Raw genomic sequence first — 15,362 nt, 5'->3', positions numbered from 1 at the left:
TAATTAACCTCTATCTTAACTATATCTATTAGTAGTTCCTTAAAAGAATAGAAAAAATAGGTATAACCGATAGGATTAACCGTGCATTAGTAGTAATAGCGATAATACTTTAATGCCATCGAAGGAAAGGTTACTAAAAACCCTTAGCTTATATACCGTTCCCTAATTCTAACCTCGGCTAGCTTTTAGCTAAAGAGTAATTAATAAAAAATTAGTATAACTAATAGTAAAGCAATTAGGCAGTAGTAAAGGCGAAATGCCCCTAATATAGGACCCTAGTAGCCGAAAGGGCATTAGACTTTTAATCTATAGTGAAAATAACTTAATTGTATAAAGGTCTATAGAAGTATAAATCGGTAATATTTACCTAATTCCGTATAGAAAAAATCGGCTTTAACTCCTTCTTCTACCTCTAATAAATTCCCTTAGTGCTATTACCTCTCTATTGCTATAAGAAAGGCCTAAAAGACCTTTACTATATTATCCTCTCCTATTTAAAATACTATAGATAAAGGTATATACTCTTTAGGCCTAATCCTAGCCTTAGCTTACTTTATAACCGATATAGTATATTTATTATACTTGATAAACTATACTTTATATAAATAATCGCTTGCTAGATATTTAGTATCGACCGATTTAATTAATTTTAGCTCGCCTAATCCCTCTAATATAATATAGCTAAAGGCGCTACTAAATACCCCTATATAGCCCCTATATAATATTTATAGTAATCCTATAATAGGAATAAGGTGCATTAAGAATAAGTAAATCTCTTAAGCCCTATAGGCCGAAACTAGTTAATAGTTATTATATTAGCAATAGGGGTACTCTCCCCCTTCTCCCCCCCTTTACCCTCCCTATTACTCTCCCCCCCTTTATCCCTAGTCTATTCCCCCTCTAAAGCCCTTTCCCCCTCCTCTTAGGCTAAAAAAACCTATAATAATATAGCGATATCCTTTTAGGTATAGGCCTATTATTTTAAGGTAAAGACCTTCCTCTCTTTGAAGTCTAGTATCTCCCGGGTTACCTTAGGAGCGCTAAGGCCCCTTATTACTACTGCTATTACTATTATTGCCGCCCGACTATACCCCCGAGAGGCAGATACCTATTTAGCCCTCTACTAGAGGGCCTTATAGTTATCTACCTAAAGCTAAAGATAGTCAGCCGGTAGCCTATACTATATATAAACCGAAAATATACCTCTATCCCCTTAGTAATAGTCTCTTATACATTTAGGAGCTTTTATACTAGGACCCGGTTCCTAGGGGTCCTCTTTAGGGGTATATATATTTTACCTATAAGGGCGTAGGGATAATAGGCCGTATTAATCCCTACCTATATTAGCTTCGCTAGAGAATGGGTACGATCCGGTCTATATCTTATTAACTATAGTATTAATACTTAGGATCCTCCGAGCGTATTAGATACGGCCTATAAGGCTATATATATAGTTCTCTGGGTTATATTATAAGGATTAGCTGCAGTCCTGCTGTGCGTAAGACCTATACTTATCCCTTTATTTAATATCGCCGACCGCTTAGGCATTTTTACTATTATTATTTTTATTATTGCTAGTATTATTATTATTGCTATTATTGCTACTGCTACTACCGTATTACTAATAGGGTCAGCACTAGCCCTATACCGCAATAGAGGGGTTATTATATACCTTAAAATTGGCGCTATAAAGGAAAAGAAGAAAAGAAGAAAAGGCATTAAGTCGGGGGGCATTACTAACTTATATACTAACGTAATGCCTAAGGCTGCCTACTTTAACCTTTAGAATTAGCTTACTTCCTCTTCCGACCTAAAAATTAATGCGTACTAAGAAGCACCCGGGCTACTATAGATGCACGCCTGGCGAGAATATGCCTGCTGCGAGTGCGCTGCTGGCCCTACCCCCCCGGCTTTACCCTCCTCTTACTTCTTACCCGATAAGATTACCAACCTAGACCCGATATTCTAGGACTTCTCGCTTACACTCTTCCCATATAATACCGCTAGATATAGTCCTAAGCGGTTGCGCACCCTATTTTCTTATATACCGGATACCCGCCGCCCCTGATGTAGGGCGATATAAAGCAGAAATTAAGAAAGCAGGAAGGGTTTTCCTCCCGGCTACCGGGTTTTTCCCTTTCCGAATTATCTATATAGAAGTACTAGATAGGTTATTTAGCTTTAAATAGCCTCTAGCGTAATTTAATAATAATAATAATAATAATTAGGGCTGCTAATAAATATAATTTTCTCTTTAAATTAAGTAAAAAAGGCGGCAAAAAGTTCCTTAAGGCCTTAGTATAAAGAGTGCTTAAGCTTAATAATAATGCGATCCTGCCGGTATAGGTCCTTAAAGAGGCATTAGAGGTATTCGAAAAACTTTATTATATTATAATCGTAAGCTGTATCGTTTTTAAAAAAGGCTATAACCTATAATTAGACTATAGACGAAAGGCTCTAAAAGATAAATATCTATTAGGTCTTCTTATCTTTAATAAAGTCCCTATTGACCTCGAGCTTATATTATATAAAGGTCTGCTAGGCTATAAATATAGCCTTTTTGCTATTAAAGGGGTCCCCTATTGGGATTAGCTTATGCTTTAGCTAGGTATTCTAAGTAGTAAAGAGGGGGCCGTTTTATTATACGACTAAAGCCGGTTAAATAGCTACCTAAGAGCTATTTAATTAATTCGCGAGAAGGGTCTATAATAAGGCGGTAACGGTATCGAGGTATTATATATTAGTCTGCATTTACGCCTCTATCTATTATAACCCTATTGTAAGCTGCTCTACTTAGGTATATATATTATATTAGGAGCATTATAGTCTCGGGTTATCTAGACTTATTTCTCTAGGTATATTCATCTCCATATCTTATATAGCCTGCATTATTAGCTCTATAATATAAGGTTATAATAGTAAGGCTGAGAGAGTCTATTTAAATGTAAAGGACTAGCCTTAGAGCTACTGCAAATAGGCATCAAATGAATATATTAAATAGATTAAGGAGGAAAAAGAGAGGATCCGAATAGGGGCTTCTCGATAGTCTATTTATTTATATATTAGTATGGGTCGGGGTCCTAGTATAGTCTTATAACCCCGTGCCGCTAACTCATACGACCCTGCCTAGGCTAGGCTCGGGCGCAGCCTGAGTCCTAGCTATATCGTGGTGCGGGCGTAGCCCGAGCCCGTGACAATTGAGCCTATTTAATAGCTTTATTTTATATAGGCCTAACTAGGGGGTATAATGTACTATATTAGTGGCACTACTAATGCTCTACTAGAGCTAGTCCACTTACTTATATAATATATAGTAAAAGCTATATAAGACTTATACATAAGTCTATACTAGATAGGCCTTAGCTTGGTTCTCTTTTATTTTACATGCACTATTATATATATATATATTAGATATAATATAGAGCATTATATATAAGAATACAAATTGCCCTTTTTTAGATAGTAATTAAGGACTATTATGCACTCTTGCTAGTTAGCCTCGCATACTGCGATATAATTATATTAAGAATATAGCTTATAGTAATAATCAGGTCAGTTAAATTATTATGGGGAGATAGATGATAAGAGGGGGACATAGGTCGGTTGACTTATACTCTTGTATGTACTCTATATAAGTCAGTCAGACATATATCTTTAAATATAAAAGTAAAAAAGAAAGGGAAAGGAAAGAAATAAAAAGATATAGAAAGAAAGGGAAGGAGGGAAGAAAGGCAAAAGAATTCTGTGCCTCGAATAGACCATCAATCACTAGAGCAATCAAAGATTTGTTGATGGTAGAATCCAATTTCCATGCTTTGCGCTTCTGCTAAAATCTTCCCTCCACTCCACCTATCTTGTGGAACCAATTAACCCAGAGCATTTTGTTTCTTTTCGGTTCAGCGATAAAACAATATTTGTCACAAAGCTATAACAACACAACAACGGTCACAGTCTGTGTGACAAACATCGTACGACTCGCCCGATCCTACATACAGAGGCTAACTATCTATTGGATGACAGTCCTCTCGCAGTTTTGAAGTTTCTGGGTGCAGTTATCCCGCTAACGTTTTCAAATTTTGTCAACGGTGCGCCTGACATAACAATGCCGCAACAACTGCCGCCCAAAGAAGCGGCACAGTTCCGACAAGTAATTCGGAGCTATGAGGAGAAACAATATAAAAGGGGCTTGAAAACCGCAGACCTGATACTCAAAAAGAATCCCAAACATGGAGACACCATGGCTATGAAAGCGCTCATTTTGAATGGCCAAAGCAAGACCGAGGAGGCTTTCACTCTTGCCAAGGAAGCTCTGAGAGCCGACATGAAGTCGCATATCTGTTGGCATGTATATGGTCTTCTCTACCGATCTTGTAAGAACTTCGAGGAAGCTATCAAGGCTTATAAGTTTGCTCTGAAACTCGAACCAGAGTCCGCACAAATCCAGAGAGACTTGGCCATTCTACAGGTCCAGATGCGAGATTACGATGGGTATATTCAAAGTCGAAATGCCATGCTTCAAGCCCGACCACAATTACGCCAGAGCTGGACGGCTCTCGCAATCGCGAATCATCTCTCTGGGAATTTGACAGAGGCCGAGAACGTATTGACGACATACGAAGGCACGCTGAAAACAACGCCACCGCGCCACGACATCGAGCACTCCGAAGCGGTTATGTATAAAAACTCTTTGATTGCTGCTCAAGGTGATTACGAGCGTGCTTTGGAGCACCTAGATACTGCTTGCAAGCACAATTTGGATCGCCTGGCTGTCTTGGAAAATAGAGCCGACTACTTAGCCAGGCTCGGGAGAAATAATGAGGCAGCCAAAGCTTACCGAGTCCTACTCGACCGCAATTCAGAGCACGCAGTGTACTATGAGAAATTGGCAGTGGCATTGAACATACCCGAAAATGACTTCAAAGCGCGAAAGGCATTGTATGATCAATATGCAGAGAAATATCCGCGTTGTGATGCCGCAAAGCGTATTCCCTTAGACTTTCTTTCTGGTGAGCTCAGGTTTTGTTGCCTTGCCATGACTGGCCGTAAGGATAGACGACTGACAGGATGCTCTAGGCGACGACTTCAAGGCTGCAGCTACCTCTTATCTCACACTGATGTTCAATAAAGGAGTTCCCTCCACGTTTGCCAATCTGAAGCACTTGTATTCCGATTCCTCCAAAAAGGGTACCCTCGCTGCCATTGCGGATGAATATCTGAAGTCCCAATCCAACGTCACCGCAAGCAAGGATCGAGGAGAACCTGCGGCGCTGTATTTCTTGGCCCAACACTACAATCACCACCTCGACCGAGATCTTTACAAAGCAATGGAGTACATTGATAAGGCAATTGAGAGAGATCCAAAGAGCGTGGATCTTCACATGACCAAAGCACGGATCCTGAAGCACAGAGGCGACATTGGGAAAGCCGCGGAGATGATGGATGCAGCCCGTAGGCTTGACGTCAAAGATCGTTACATTAACAGCAAGGCCGCTAAGTATCAACTCCGAAACAACGAGAATGACAAAGCTTTGAAGACGGTTGGCCTTTTTACGCGTGCAGACACTGTCGGCGGGCCCCTTGCGGATCTTTTGGATATGCAGTGTATCTGGTACCTAACTGAAGATGGGGAGGCATTTGCGAGGCAAAGGAACATTGGCCTTGCTCTCAAACGATTTCATGCTGTCGCCAGTATATTCGATGTTTGGCAAGAAGATCAGTTTGATTTCCATACGTTTTCTCTCCGGAAGGGTCAGATTCGTGCCTATATTGAATTGATCCGATGGGAGGATCATGTCCGCGACCATCCCTTTTACTCGCGCGCCGCAATAGACGCCATCAATTTGTACCTGGATTTGTCCGATAAGTTATCAGCCAACGGAGTGAATGGTGCTGAAACTGAGAATGGAGATGATGCGCTGGCTAAAAAGAAGGCCGCCAAAAAGGCCAAGAGAGAGTTACAACGAATGGAAAGAGAGACTGCGGAGAAGCAAGCTAGGAAAGATCCAAACAAAGGGAACCAAGGGGGGGAAGCTAAAAAGAAAGATGAAGATCCTTTGGGCCTCAAGCTTGCAGCCACGAGGGATCCGCTCGGGGAAGCAATGAAATTCCTTAACCCGCTGCTTCGCGCTTGTCCCAAAAGCCTCAATGCACAGCATACTGGGTTTGAGGTTTACATTCGCCGTAGTAAGTTAACGCCTGCAAATATTGAAATCGCCGAGCGCATATAAATCTAACAGGTTCGCAGAAAAATTTGTACCAGCTCTTCGTTGCCTTAATGCTGCACTTGCTATAGACTCTGCTGACCTAAAGACTAAGAGGCAAGTAAATAAATTTATGGCAGGTATTAAAGAGGCTTCCGATCTACCATATAAGGTAATGGAAGTTTTAACTACGTCATTTCAGGAGGTTTTGTAAATATTATTTTTGCACATTTATTTAAGCTTATATATATTTACTAAATTACCTGTGAACGGGATTTAGAAATTAGTCATAATTTATATTAAAATTTAAAAAAAAACTTAACAGACTATATATTAATATATTAAAGAAATAAGTTCTTATAAGTTAAATCTATTTTTAACTATTTTTATTTTATAGGTTTGTGATATAAGGTTTATATACACATTGCAGATATTTTTAATATCTGAGATGCAGAACTCTTATATTACTAGTAAGTTTTATAGGACGTGTATATACATAAAAATATATGCATAATAATAACATTTATTAAAAGTTTGGGTTATACTTATATCTAGCAGTTTAACTAAGATTTAACTAAAACATTATATAACTATTATATAGATATTAATTATGTTAAGTATAAATAGTAACTTATTATTATTTATATTCTTTTAGCTTATTAGTTACAGAATTGGCTTTTGCCTAATAATATATGCATATATTTGCTTAAAGCTCTTTAAGCTATTAAGTTATATTTATATCAAGTTATTTAAAATTATAGATTTAAATCTTATAGATATATTAGACGGGTTTTTTATATAAAGCAATAAAAGATGTATCCGCTTTTGAAATATACTTAGTATAATATAAAATTATAGATAAAGATATAGAGCTAAAAGGAGAGATATATTAAAAATCTGGCCTATGCTTATATTAAACAGTTTATCAAAAGTTTAGTTAAGTTACTATATAAACGTTATATAAGTATTAATCATATTACATATAACAACTTAATATAATATTTATTTTTTTAGCTTCTAAGTCAGAAATTTGGCTTTTGCCTGATAATATACGCAGATACTTACTTAAAGCCCTTTAAACCGCTTTACTATAAGATTTTATTTTTCTTATTATAAGTTTTAATATATAAGATAATAGCTTTACCTAGCTTTCTATTATATTATTTTAGTTTCTATACTTTAAATAAAAAATTATTATCAAAATTAAAGTAATATATAGTTTTTTACTTATTATAGAAAATTTCAATATAATTATATTATGTTAGATATAATATAATAAATCTTTAAAATAAAATTAAAAAACAACTATTAAAGATTATATGAGGTAATATCTCTGAATAGCTATTTTAGCTGTAACTTATAATAGCTACTTGTTATTCATAGTTATTAGAGGAAGTTACAGTAGCTAAGCCGGACTAATATTTTACCCGCCTGGCTACCTCTGCCTGCACTGCGTCTTTGATTCAGCGGCACCCTAGTATTAGCATCAATGTAATCTACTGAAGTCGGACATCACCAGAACCTCAAATTAACATCGAAAAAGGAATTTGTCTATCGTTTGACTGTCCAATTTTTAAACCACATGTTCTTTCCACTCGTTGAACTCTTGCTCCGCATTTTATTCAACTCACCGCGTCGCGAAGCCAACGTCCCCGACTAGGAACCGCCAACGATTTGCAATAGTCGCCCGACAAACCGAATGAATGCAACCACTTAATCCTTTTCTTGCCGCCTTTTCCAAAAGCTCCGTTGTCACACAGTGCACGCCCGTCCATCATCACATCCTCCTGGTGCCTCTAACTGATGTTCTGCTAACCTCCCGAGATACGGACACTGGCGCTTCCACCGGCGAGGTTGTCGCCTCTGAGGAATTTTTGAGCAGCCACGTCCTGCGCATCCCGCCGCCCGCTAAACCTTTGGCAGGTAAGGATGGACCGCATAACTTGCGCGAGGTTAGGGGTAAGGCGAAACAGTTCTCGACATTGAATGGACGAAGCGTGGTCATCAAAGATTCCGTTATATATAGCAACAAAGGTGAGTGAAGTTCCTACTTCAAATCAGGTTGCCCCTTTCGGCCTCGGTTCGATTCTGTTCTAGCCTGTTACTGAAGCTTGACTGACTTGGACCCTAAAGGCTTCAAAGCGCTTTCTCAAGCGCAGATGCTTTCTGATGCGATTTGGTACCCAGACGTCTTTGAACCTCGACAATGGCTACTCTACTTCATCTCTCGACCGTTGGTGGGTTCCTGGGAGGAGGTGCAACTCCCCCCCGTAATAAGCATACGGGAATCAAGGAATGGTCTCAGCGTAGAGAGCGGGAAATCACAAAATAGCGATGCGGCTGAGAGAGCTGTCCCAAAGAAAAAAGATGTGAAGAGCTTTCACGACCTACTCAATCATTTCCCAATTATTGCGAGGCAAATGCAGCCAGGACTTGAAAAACTTTTTGTGGAGTTTACGACAGTATTCGAGAAGCCTTTGCCACCACCGCCAACTGTCTCCAGCATACCAAAGCCCCAACCTGACGGCCCAATAACTGCCGCCATGAGGCGAGCGCGGCCACACAGCTTCTCTGCTCGAAGAGATAAAGCAAACGGTCGTGAGTCCCTACCTGTAACTGAAGACTTTTTTGCTGAAGATGACGAAGATGTCATGAGAGCATCCCTGGAGACGGCCGTCACCGCAGCCATTGATTTGTTCCAGAATGTTGATAAACAACAACTATCTCTCCTGGGAGCCACAACAGATTTGACCGGCCCGCTGGTGGAAAAGCTCATCGAACGCTACGTTACAGAGAATGTGAACCACCTGCTCTTTCCCAAACTCAGCGCCTTGAAGCGCCCAGAGGACCTGGAACTCGAAGCAAAAATCCGACAAATGGAGTATATTGATATTTCACAACTGGGAATAGCCATCAAGGGCTGTTGCAGAGCTAAGCATGACCTCCTTATCCAACTCGGTCATGCTATTGAAGAATTCAAAAAGATTACCAGCGCAATGAGCCCTGCCGAAATGATGGACACTCTATTTTCCACCATCAAGGTTGTTTCTCAATTGACTGGTATACCAGAAGGGCCAAGCCTAGATAACAAAGGAGAGCCTGCGTACGAGAAAATAGCCATGACAGTCAATGCTGATACGCTCGTCTCGCTGCTATTATATGTTGTGATCCGCTCAAAAGTCCGTAATTTACAAGCTCGTCTGTCATACATCCGAAACTTCATCTTCATTGATGATGTTGATAGCGGGGAAATGGGATATGCATTGAGTACATTCGAAGCCGTGCTTGCGTACTTGGTGTCAGACTCAGCTGGTCTGCGTAGGGCCAGCCGAAGAAATAAGGCCCTTTGGGACGCAACTAAGAAGTCGGACTTGACCGAATTAAAGGGCATCATGGAGCCAGATACATCGGCTGTTGCGGATGGCATTGAGGACTTGGACGCCAATGAAGATGCTGAGATATCAGCCAAGACTAGTCGGCACCCGTCTTTTACTTGGACCTTGCCCAATAGCCCCTCAAGACGTCCATCTTTAGCAGTGGCGATGGCGGATCGCTTTTCTCACGGCAACGGTCTTAGCCATGTCTTTCCATTTCAATCAAATGACGATTCTGGCAGCGACTTCTCTTGTGTGAAGAAAGTCAAGCGGGTGGCGATGGACATCCGTAGCTTATCGAGTGGATCAGAAATTTCGTTTCATTCACGGACCGGAAGTATCGCAACACTTGAAAGTGCGCTTGAAGGAGACATCTCTGTGAAGCGTCTTGCCCAAACAAGTAATTCTCTCGGGGAGTCTATTCCTATGATGGCTATTCAGAGTGGAAATTCGTCATCTTTCAAATACCTCATGTCGCTCTCTGGATACTATCCACTAGATATGATACTACAGGACATGAACAACGAAGACACGACGTTACTTAGCGCAGCCATCCAGTTGGGGAAGAACGATCTCATCGACATCTTATTAGAACGTATCAATGGCTTGGCTACAGAGAACAAATTCAAGGCATATCTCGCAGAACAAGACATCTGGGGTCGCAGCGTGGGGCATTACTTATTCCATGCTCCTTTTCTTATCCCAAAAATTGGTAGGCTGATTCCTTGGAGACAGCGTGATAAGAATGGCCAGACACCACTATTTGCGCTGTGTCGTTCTTATGACAACGAGAACTATTTTGAGATGGTAGAAACAGGGTTGAATGTGGCCAAAGAAACCCAAAATGATGGGCAGCCTCTTCATCTGGATGACCATGTGGACGCCAAGGGCAACACCTTACTACATATCATGAATGATCACAGACTAGCAATGAGGATTTTGCACTCCTGCAACGTTGATGTGAATGCCACGAACGAGAAAAAGTTCACCGCGCTGATGGTGGCAAGCAAATACGGAAGATATGACATGGTCAGGTGCCTCTTTGCTGATCCTCGTGTCGACATCACTGCAAAGGAAATGCGAGGTCTTACCGCTGTCGAGCTGGCAAAGGACGATGACGTGCGAAACAGAATTGACGACCTCTGCTTATTTAGTATGCCGGCGGGCCATGACGGACGGATAACGGGTGTTGTGCGCGCTTTTTTTGTCGAAGACGGCAGCGTGAGGCTGGTTTTGAAATCCGCTGCACCTACTGACCATGACAGTTATACGGTTACTACCAGTCGGCGATACTTGGCTGAATTCGAGCAACTGGCTCACCTCTTGACCCAAGAACATCCAGCTTCTTGGGTACCTTCCATATTGGATATGAGATCTCCATTCCAGATACCCGTCAAGCCATCTCGTGCGATTTTGCGAGATATTCAAACAAAAACCGACTGGTTTCTCCGAATCATGCTCAGTCACCCCACCCTAGCCACTCACGAAATGCTGTGGGAGTTCTTCCTTGTTCCTGAACTTCAGCTTGAAGCCATGGAGCAACGCACGAAGCTCAAGGTTGAGACTAGAATCGAAACTATCAAAGAGGAATATGAGCCTGTGCAGGATGTAAGAGAAGTAGAGAAGTTTGTAGATCACGCCAGGGAGATGGTACGAAGTGTGAGTTACTCGACCAAGAGTGTCACTCGGCGGGCCAATGGACTCGGCTTAGCAACCTGCGGTAAGTTATTTGACCCAGCAAGGACAGAAGAAACATTTATGGATAGAAATTCTTGGCTGACTCGTTGATTTGAGCAGACATGTATGATTCCTTGGTGCTTTTGCATCGTTCTGTCTCATTTTTAAGGTATCTTCCCATGTCCCACATGGACGCTCTAGAGGCCTATGTGAGAGCCATGGCTCCTACGCAATTGAACCCGCAAACCACGCTACACACCTCCTTACAAGCTATTCAATCTACGATACAAGCAATCCTGACATCGCTATCAAGGCCTGCCACGCTAATCGGGCATATTAGGGCCGCTAAAAGGGAGGTTGACAGGAATGACGGCTCAGTCGGCCGCTCATCCAGGTGGCCCTTAGGTCTACTGGATGAAACGAGACAGAGGTTGCAAGATGGGAAAGAGAAGAGGGCCAGGAAATCCCGCGAAGAAGCAGAATATCTGGCAAAAGAGCTAAGGTATACCCAGCAGACAGTTGCTGGAGAACTTGCGGGATGGCAGGATATGCATGATAAAATGAGCCGACGGGCAATCAGAGAATTCGCGCGGGGTATGGTAATTCAGGAACGCATGAGACTTGAAGGTATGGCTCGGGCACTTCGAAAGGTCAGATCCAAAGAAAGAGAAGCCTGATTATGCTGCTCCGGCGAGCACATCATCATTTACGGAGGTGGGGAGAGGGGGTGGAGAGAGGGCAATGCAAGAACGTGAGATAGTAACCTGCCTATCCAGCGGGGGAGTAAGAAAAGGCCAGAACTCGTTCACCGTTGCTACATAGCAAGTCAGGGGCATAATTAAAAAGACAATTGATTTACTTTTTTTTATTGAATTTAAAAAAGAGTTCAAAGAAGTTATTTTCCACGTATATAGACGTTCACACAAGTACAAATATGCACTTTTTGAGGAATCTGGTTCTAGTGGGATTAAAATTCGTTAGATCGTGACAGAGAGTCTCGGCTTTAAATCAGTTGACTCGTCAAGTCTCATCACCGGCGTAAGATGATCAGCTGCGACACCCACAGACATGGTCAAATCTGTATGCCGCCGTACCTGACTCCCCTCTTGCCCAGCTCCTTTCTTCCGATGGCGTCCTCGGGCCATACCCATCCACGACTCCGCTTTGCCTCACGCTTCTCAGCTAGTTGCGGTTGCGGCATCCAAGGATCGCGAGGTTTTGCCTTTCGTCGGGTACCTTCAGCAGGAGCTCCAATCTCAGTCTTCCAGTGAGCGTGACCAGCCGGAGCGTCATCGCCAGCCAGTTGGCATAAACCCCATAGCGCCAGACAGGCTGTCAATGCTGACTCCGAAGACCCGATGCCGTCGATATCTTTGGGAGAAAAAATCACGGATAACTGAACAGATGTAATCTCGAGATCGCCAAAAAAGGGCGTGGACTCTGTTCCGCAACGAACCAGAACCAGTTCAATTTCGGTCATGATAAACCCATATCGACAGCTATGCTCGCGCATAGCCTGGTGCAAAGCAGCAAGACCACGAAGATATTCCACGCGCTTGATATTACTCTCTACTCTCATTCCAGTGTTGAAGCGGTCAAAGCAACGAACGAGCCCGACAACGCGAGCTAGGGGCTTTCCGCCGAAGATGGTAGTGGCACTGCTTGTTTCTCCCGCCGCATTAGCAATGAAGAGCAGGTCTTTGATGCTGTTGGCCGATTTGGAAGGGACGAAAAATTGTAGAGGGCGGGTCGACGAGACGGCAAGAGCTGAATTGAGCTTCGGGAGATAATATGATGCGTATATATCATGGAGACATGCCTCTGTTTCTGGATTGCGAGCGGACATGTGTGGCTGTGGTAGGACCGAGGCGGAGACTGGAGTCGTGAGCAAAGCGGACACCCCCGGCAGCGCAAATATGGATTTGGCGGTGAAGGAGTTCCATGATCTAATGTTGCGAATGTCCCACCAGAAATTCTTGACGCTGGAATCTCTCATCGGGAAGGAGATGGTGCGGACGAGAGTCGCGGCGGTGTTGTACTGGGTCAAGTAGGCGATGAGAGTGGTGGAAGGGGTCGCTGTTGCAACGGGTACAGGGGATCTGGCAAGGCTCAAGGGTGATTGGGCTCGAGCAACGTAGGACGGGAAAGGAAAGTCTGGTGGTGGCGTGGGGGTGCACATTGTTGGGGGCGTAGATGACGCCGCCATCAGTGGCAGTTGACGATACGTGGGATAGCCATACTTGCGAATAACGGGAGCATCAAGGCTGAAGCGGTTTGACGCTCTGCGGGAAGCTGTCATTACTTCATGATCTGCGGTCATGATTCCCGAGTTGCTGCAGTTGTTCCAGTTCAACGTACTGAAATTAACAGGCGAGGACAGAAGAGGGGCCGGATTGGACATGGACGACGAGTTCTCTTCAGAGGAGCCACCAGTGGGGAAGGATGACAAGTGAGCGTAGGCCATGTTGAGAGTCTCTGGATTGGTATAGCTTCTGGCATGGCCACCTGGGCGGAACGACCTTGCGGAAGATGCTCTGACAGGAGTTGTGTTCCTGGACCGGCTATGCTTCTTCATAGAAATAGAAGCCTGACCAAGTTGGCAGTCGTCAATATTTTGATCCTGCGAGCGAATCTTTGGTAACAAAGCGGGTCCATGATGGCGAATAGGAGGGCTAACTCGAGGCGGCGTCGTCAAGCGTGTAGATACAGAGTCGGGTGTTGACTCTACAGTCGAAACAACAGAGTAAACTGAGGACGCCTTTGACGAAGAACGTACATGGCGGCGGATATGTGGCAAGTCCAAGAAGGATGGATCAAAGTTACAGAGTGAATCCGGTACGAAATCCTGTTGACATGGCGATGGCGGCGTGGAAGGAGAGAGAAAGGTGAAGTCAAAGGAGAGGTCTGCTTCCAGACTGTATGGCGGATTAGCGACTCTCCAATCAGCCAGTCCAGAGTAGCAATCAAACTTACGTAGACATGGTTTATGGAAATCCCCCGAGGCCAAACAAAGAATACGTGTCAAGGAGAGAGTATTGTTAGTTGGGCGAGCAAGAGTCCAGCTCCAGCAAGCCAGTCAGTCAGTACAGAACGGTGTGATGGGGAAAAGTCGAGGTATTATCGACCGGAGATGAAGCAGAATGAAGGGACAGCTTAGAAAACAAGAAGTAGGCTCTCAAGTCAAAACAAGCTGCGCCCAGCGCTTCAGATTTTGCCCAGGGGAAGATGCGCTTGAAAGTATAGACAAGAAACCAATGCAGAAACGATGGGTCAAGTGCAAGGCCAATATAGCGCGGGCTTGCCGCAGGAGGACGCACTAGGGATCGAAAGGTTGACTAGGAAGACGAGATGAATGTCATGCACAAAAAAGAAAAGCAAAGAATAGGAAAGGAAAGAAAAGAGAAAAATGGAATAGGGAAACAACAGAGGTTGGTTTGCGGGATGAGGTTGGCTTCTTATCCCCCGCAATAGCTCAGCGGAGAAACAGGCAGTTGTGGTTTCCAAAGGTCGAGCAGGGGTGCAGGTATACATTGTGTAGTCTAATCCGTGATCGGGGACAGAACAAAAAAAAAAAAAAAAAAAAAAAAAAAAAAGAAGCAGGGTTCGCAATATCCGCATACATACGTATCGCGGATATGTTGTGAAGCTGTCTCCGCCACGCTAACGCGAGTAAGACGGTGATTGAACACGAGCAGCTTCCTTGTATCTCGCGTCCACACGTGTGCAGAAGACAAGCGCGTTTAGCCAAACTGACGATGAATACGGCGCGACGTGCTTTGGCTGCTTTTGGCCCAAGGTGGCGGCGGCATGGTATAAGTCGGAAAGATCTGAAACTAAGCCACGGACCATGCGCCGCGCGGTGAGATGCATTTGCGCTGCGCGTTGACGGTGCCACGATGGGAGACGTGAAGCGAAAGGGATAGAGGGCGTGTCTGCATTACTGCATGCAAAGAAACAAACTGGCTATGCATGCGGGGGAAGTGCCGAAGATCGGGAAAGGAAAGGCTTCTTGATTGGTGTCTGTCGGATTGATGACGATGATTGACGGCCGAGGGTTGGTTGTGGTCGATGCGAGGCCGAAAGGGGTCAACCGTAGGGCCGCGGGCGAGCT

The 15,362-nt window shown here is 43.5% G+C and overlaps 4 protein-coding genes across 4 annotated transcripts; 2 read left to right on the top strand and 2 right to left on the bottom strand.

The window, feature by feature from the left end:
- Window positions 1–4,102: 4,102 nt before the first annotated feature.
- On the top strand, window positions 4,103–6,414 carry UV8b_00164 (uncharacterized protein; the record flags this gene model as incomplete). Its single annotated transcript, XM_043137662.1, has 3 exons — window positions 4,103–5,006; window positions 5,074–6,183; window positions 6,245–6,414. 3 exons carry the CDS (start codon window positions 4,103–4,105, stop codon window positions 6,412–6,414), a joined length of 2,184 nt encoding a protein of 727 aa, XP_042993596.1.
- Window positions 6,415–7,903: 1,489 nt separating this feature from the next.
- UV8b_00163 (uncharacterized protein) lies at window positions 7,904–11,928 on the top strand (the record flags this gene model as incomplete). Its single annotated transcript, XM_043137661.1, has 3 exons — window positions 7,904–8,234; window positions 8,334–11,294; window positions 11,372–11,928. The coding sequence occupies 3 exons, from the start codon at window positions 7,904–7,906 to the stop codon at window positions 11,926–11,928; spliced, it is 3,849 nt and encodes a 1,282-aa protein (XP_042993595.1).
- Window positions 11,929–12,323: 395 nt separating this feature from the next.
- UV8b_00162 (uncharacterized protein) lies at window positions 12,324–14,232 on the bottom strand (the record flags this gene model as incomplete). Its single annotated transcript, XM_043137660.1, has 2 exons — window positions 12,324–14,166; window positions 14,225–14,232. The coding sequence occupies 2 exons, from the start codon at window positions 14,230–14,232 to the stop codon at window positions 12,324–12,326; spliced, it is 1,851 nt and encodes a 616-aa protein (XP_042993594.1).
- Window positions 14,233–14,331: 99 nt separating this feature from the next.
- On the bottom strand, window positions 14,332–15,121 carry UV8b_00161 (uncharacterized protein; the record flags this gene model as incomplete). Its single annotated transcript, XM_043137659.1, has 2 exons — window positions 14,332–14,586; window positions 15,098–15,121. The coding sequence occupies 2 exons, from the start codon at window positions 15,119–15,121 to the stop codon at window positions 14,332–14,334; spliced, it is 279 nt and encodes a 92-aa protein (XP_042993593.1).
- Window positions 15,122–15,362: the final 241 nt, after the last annotated feature.

Source organism: Ustilaginoidea virens, chromosome 1 (genome assembly GCF_000687475.1).
Source record: "Ustilaginoidea virens chromosome 1, complete sequence".
In the NCBI taxonomy this organism is placed as follows: Eukaryota; Fungi; Ascomycota; class Sordariomycetes; order Hypocreales; family Clavicipitaceae; genus Ustilaginoidea; species Ustilaginoidea virens.
This window is presented reverse-complemented; position numbering and strand designations above follow the sequence as displayed.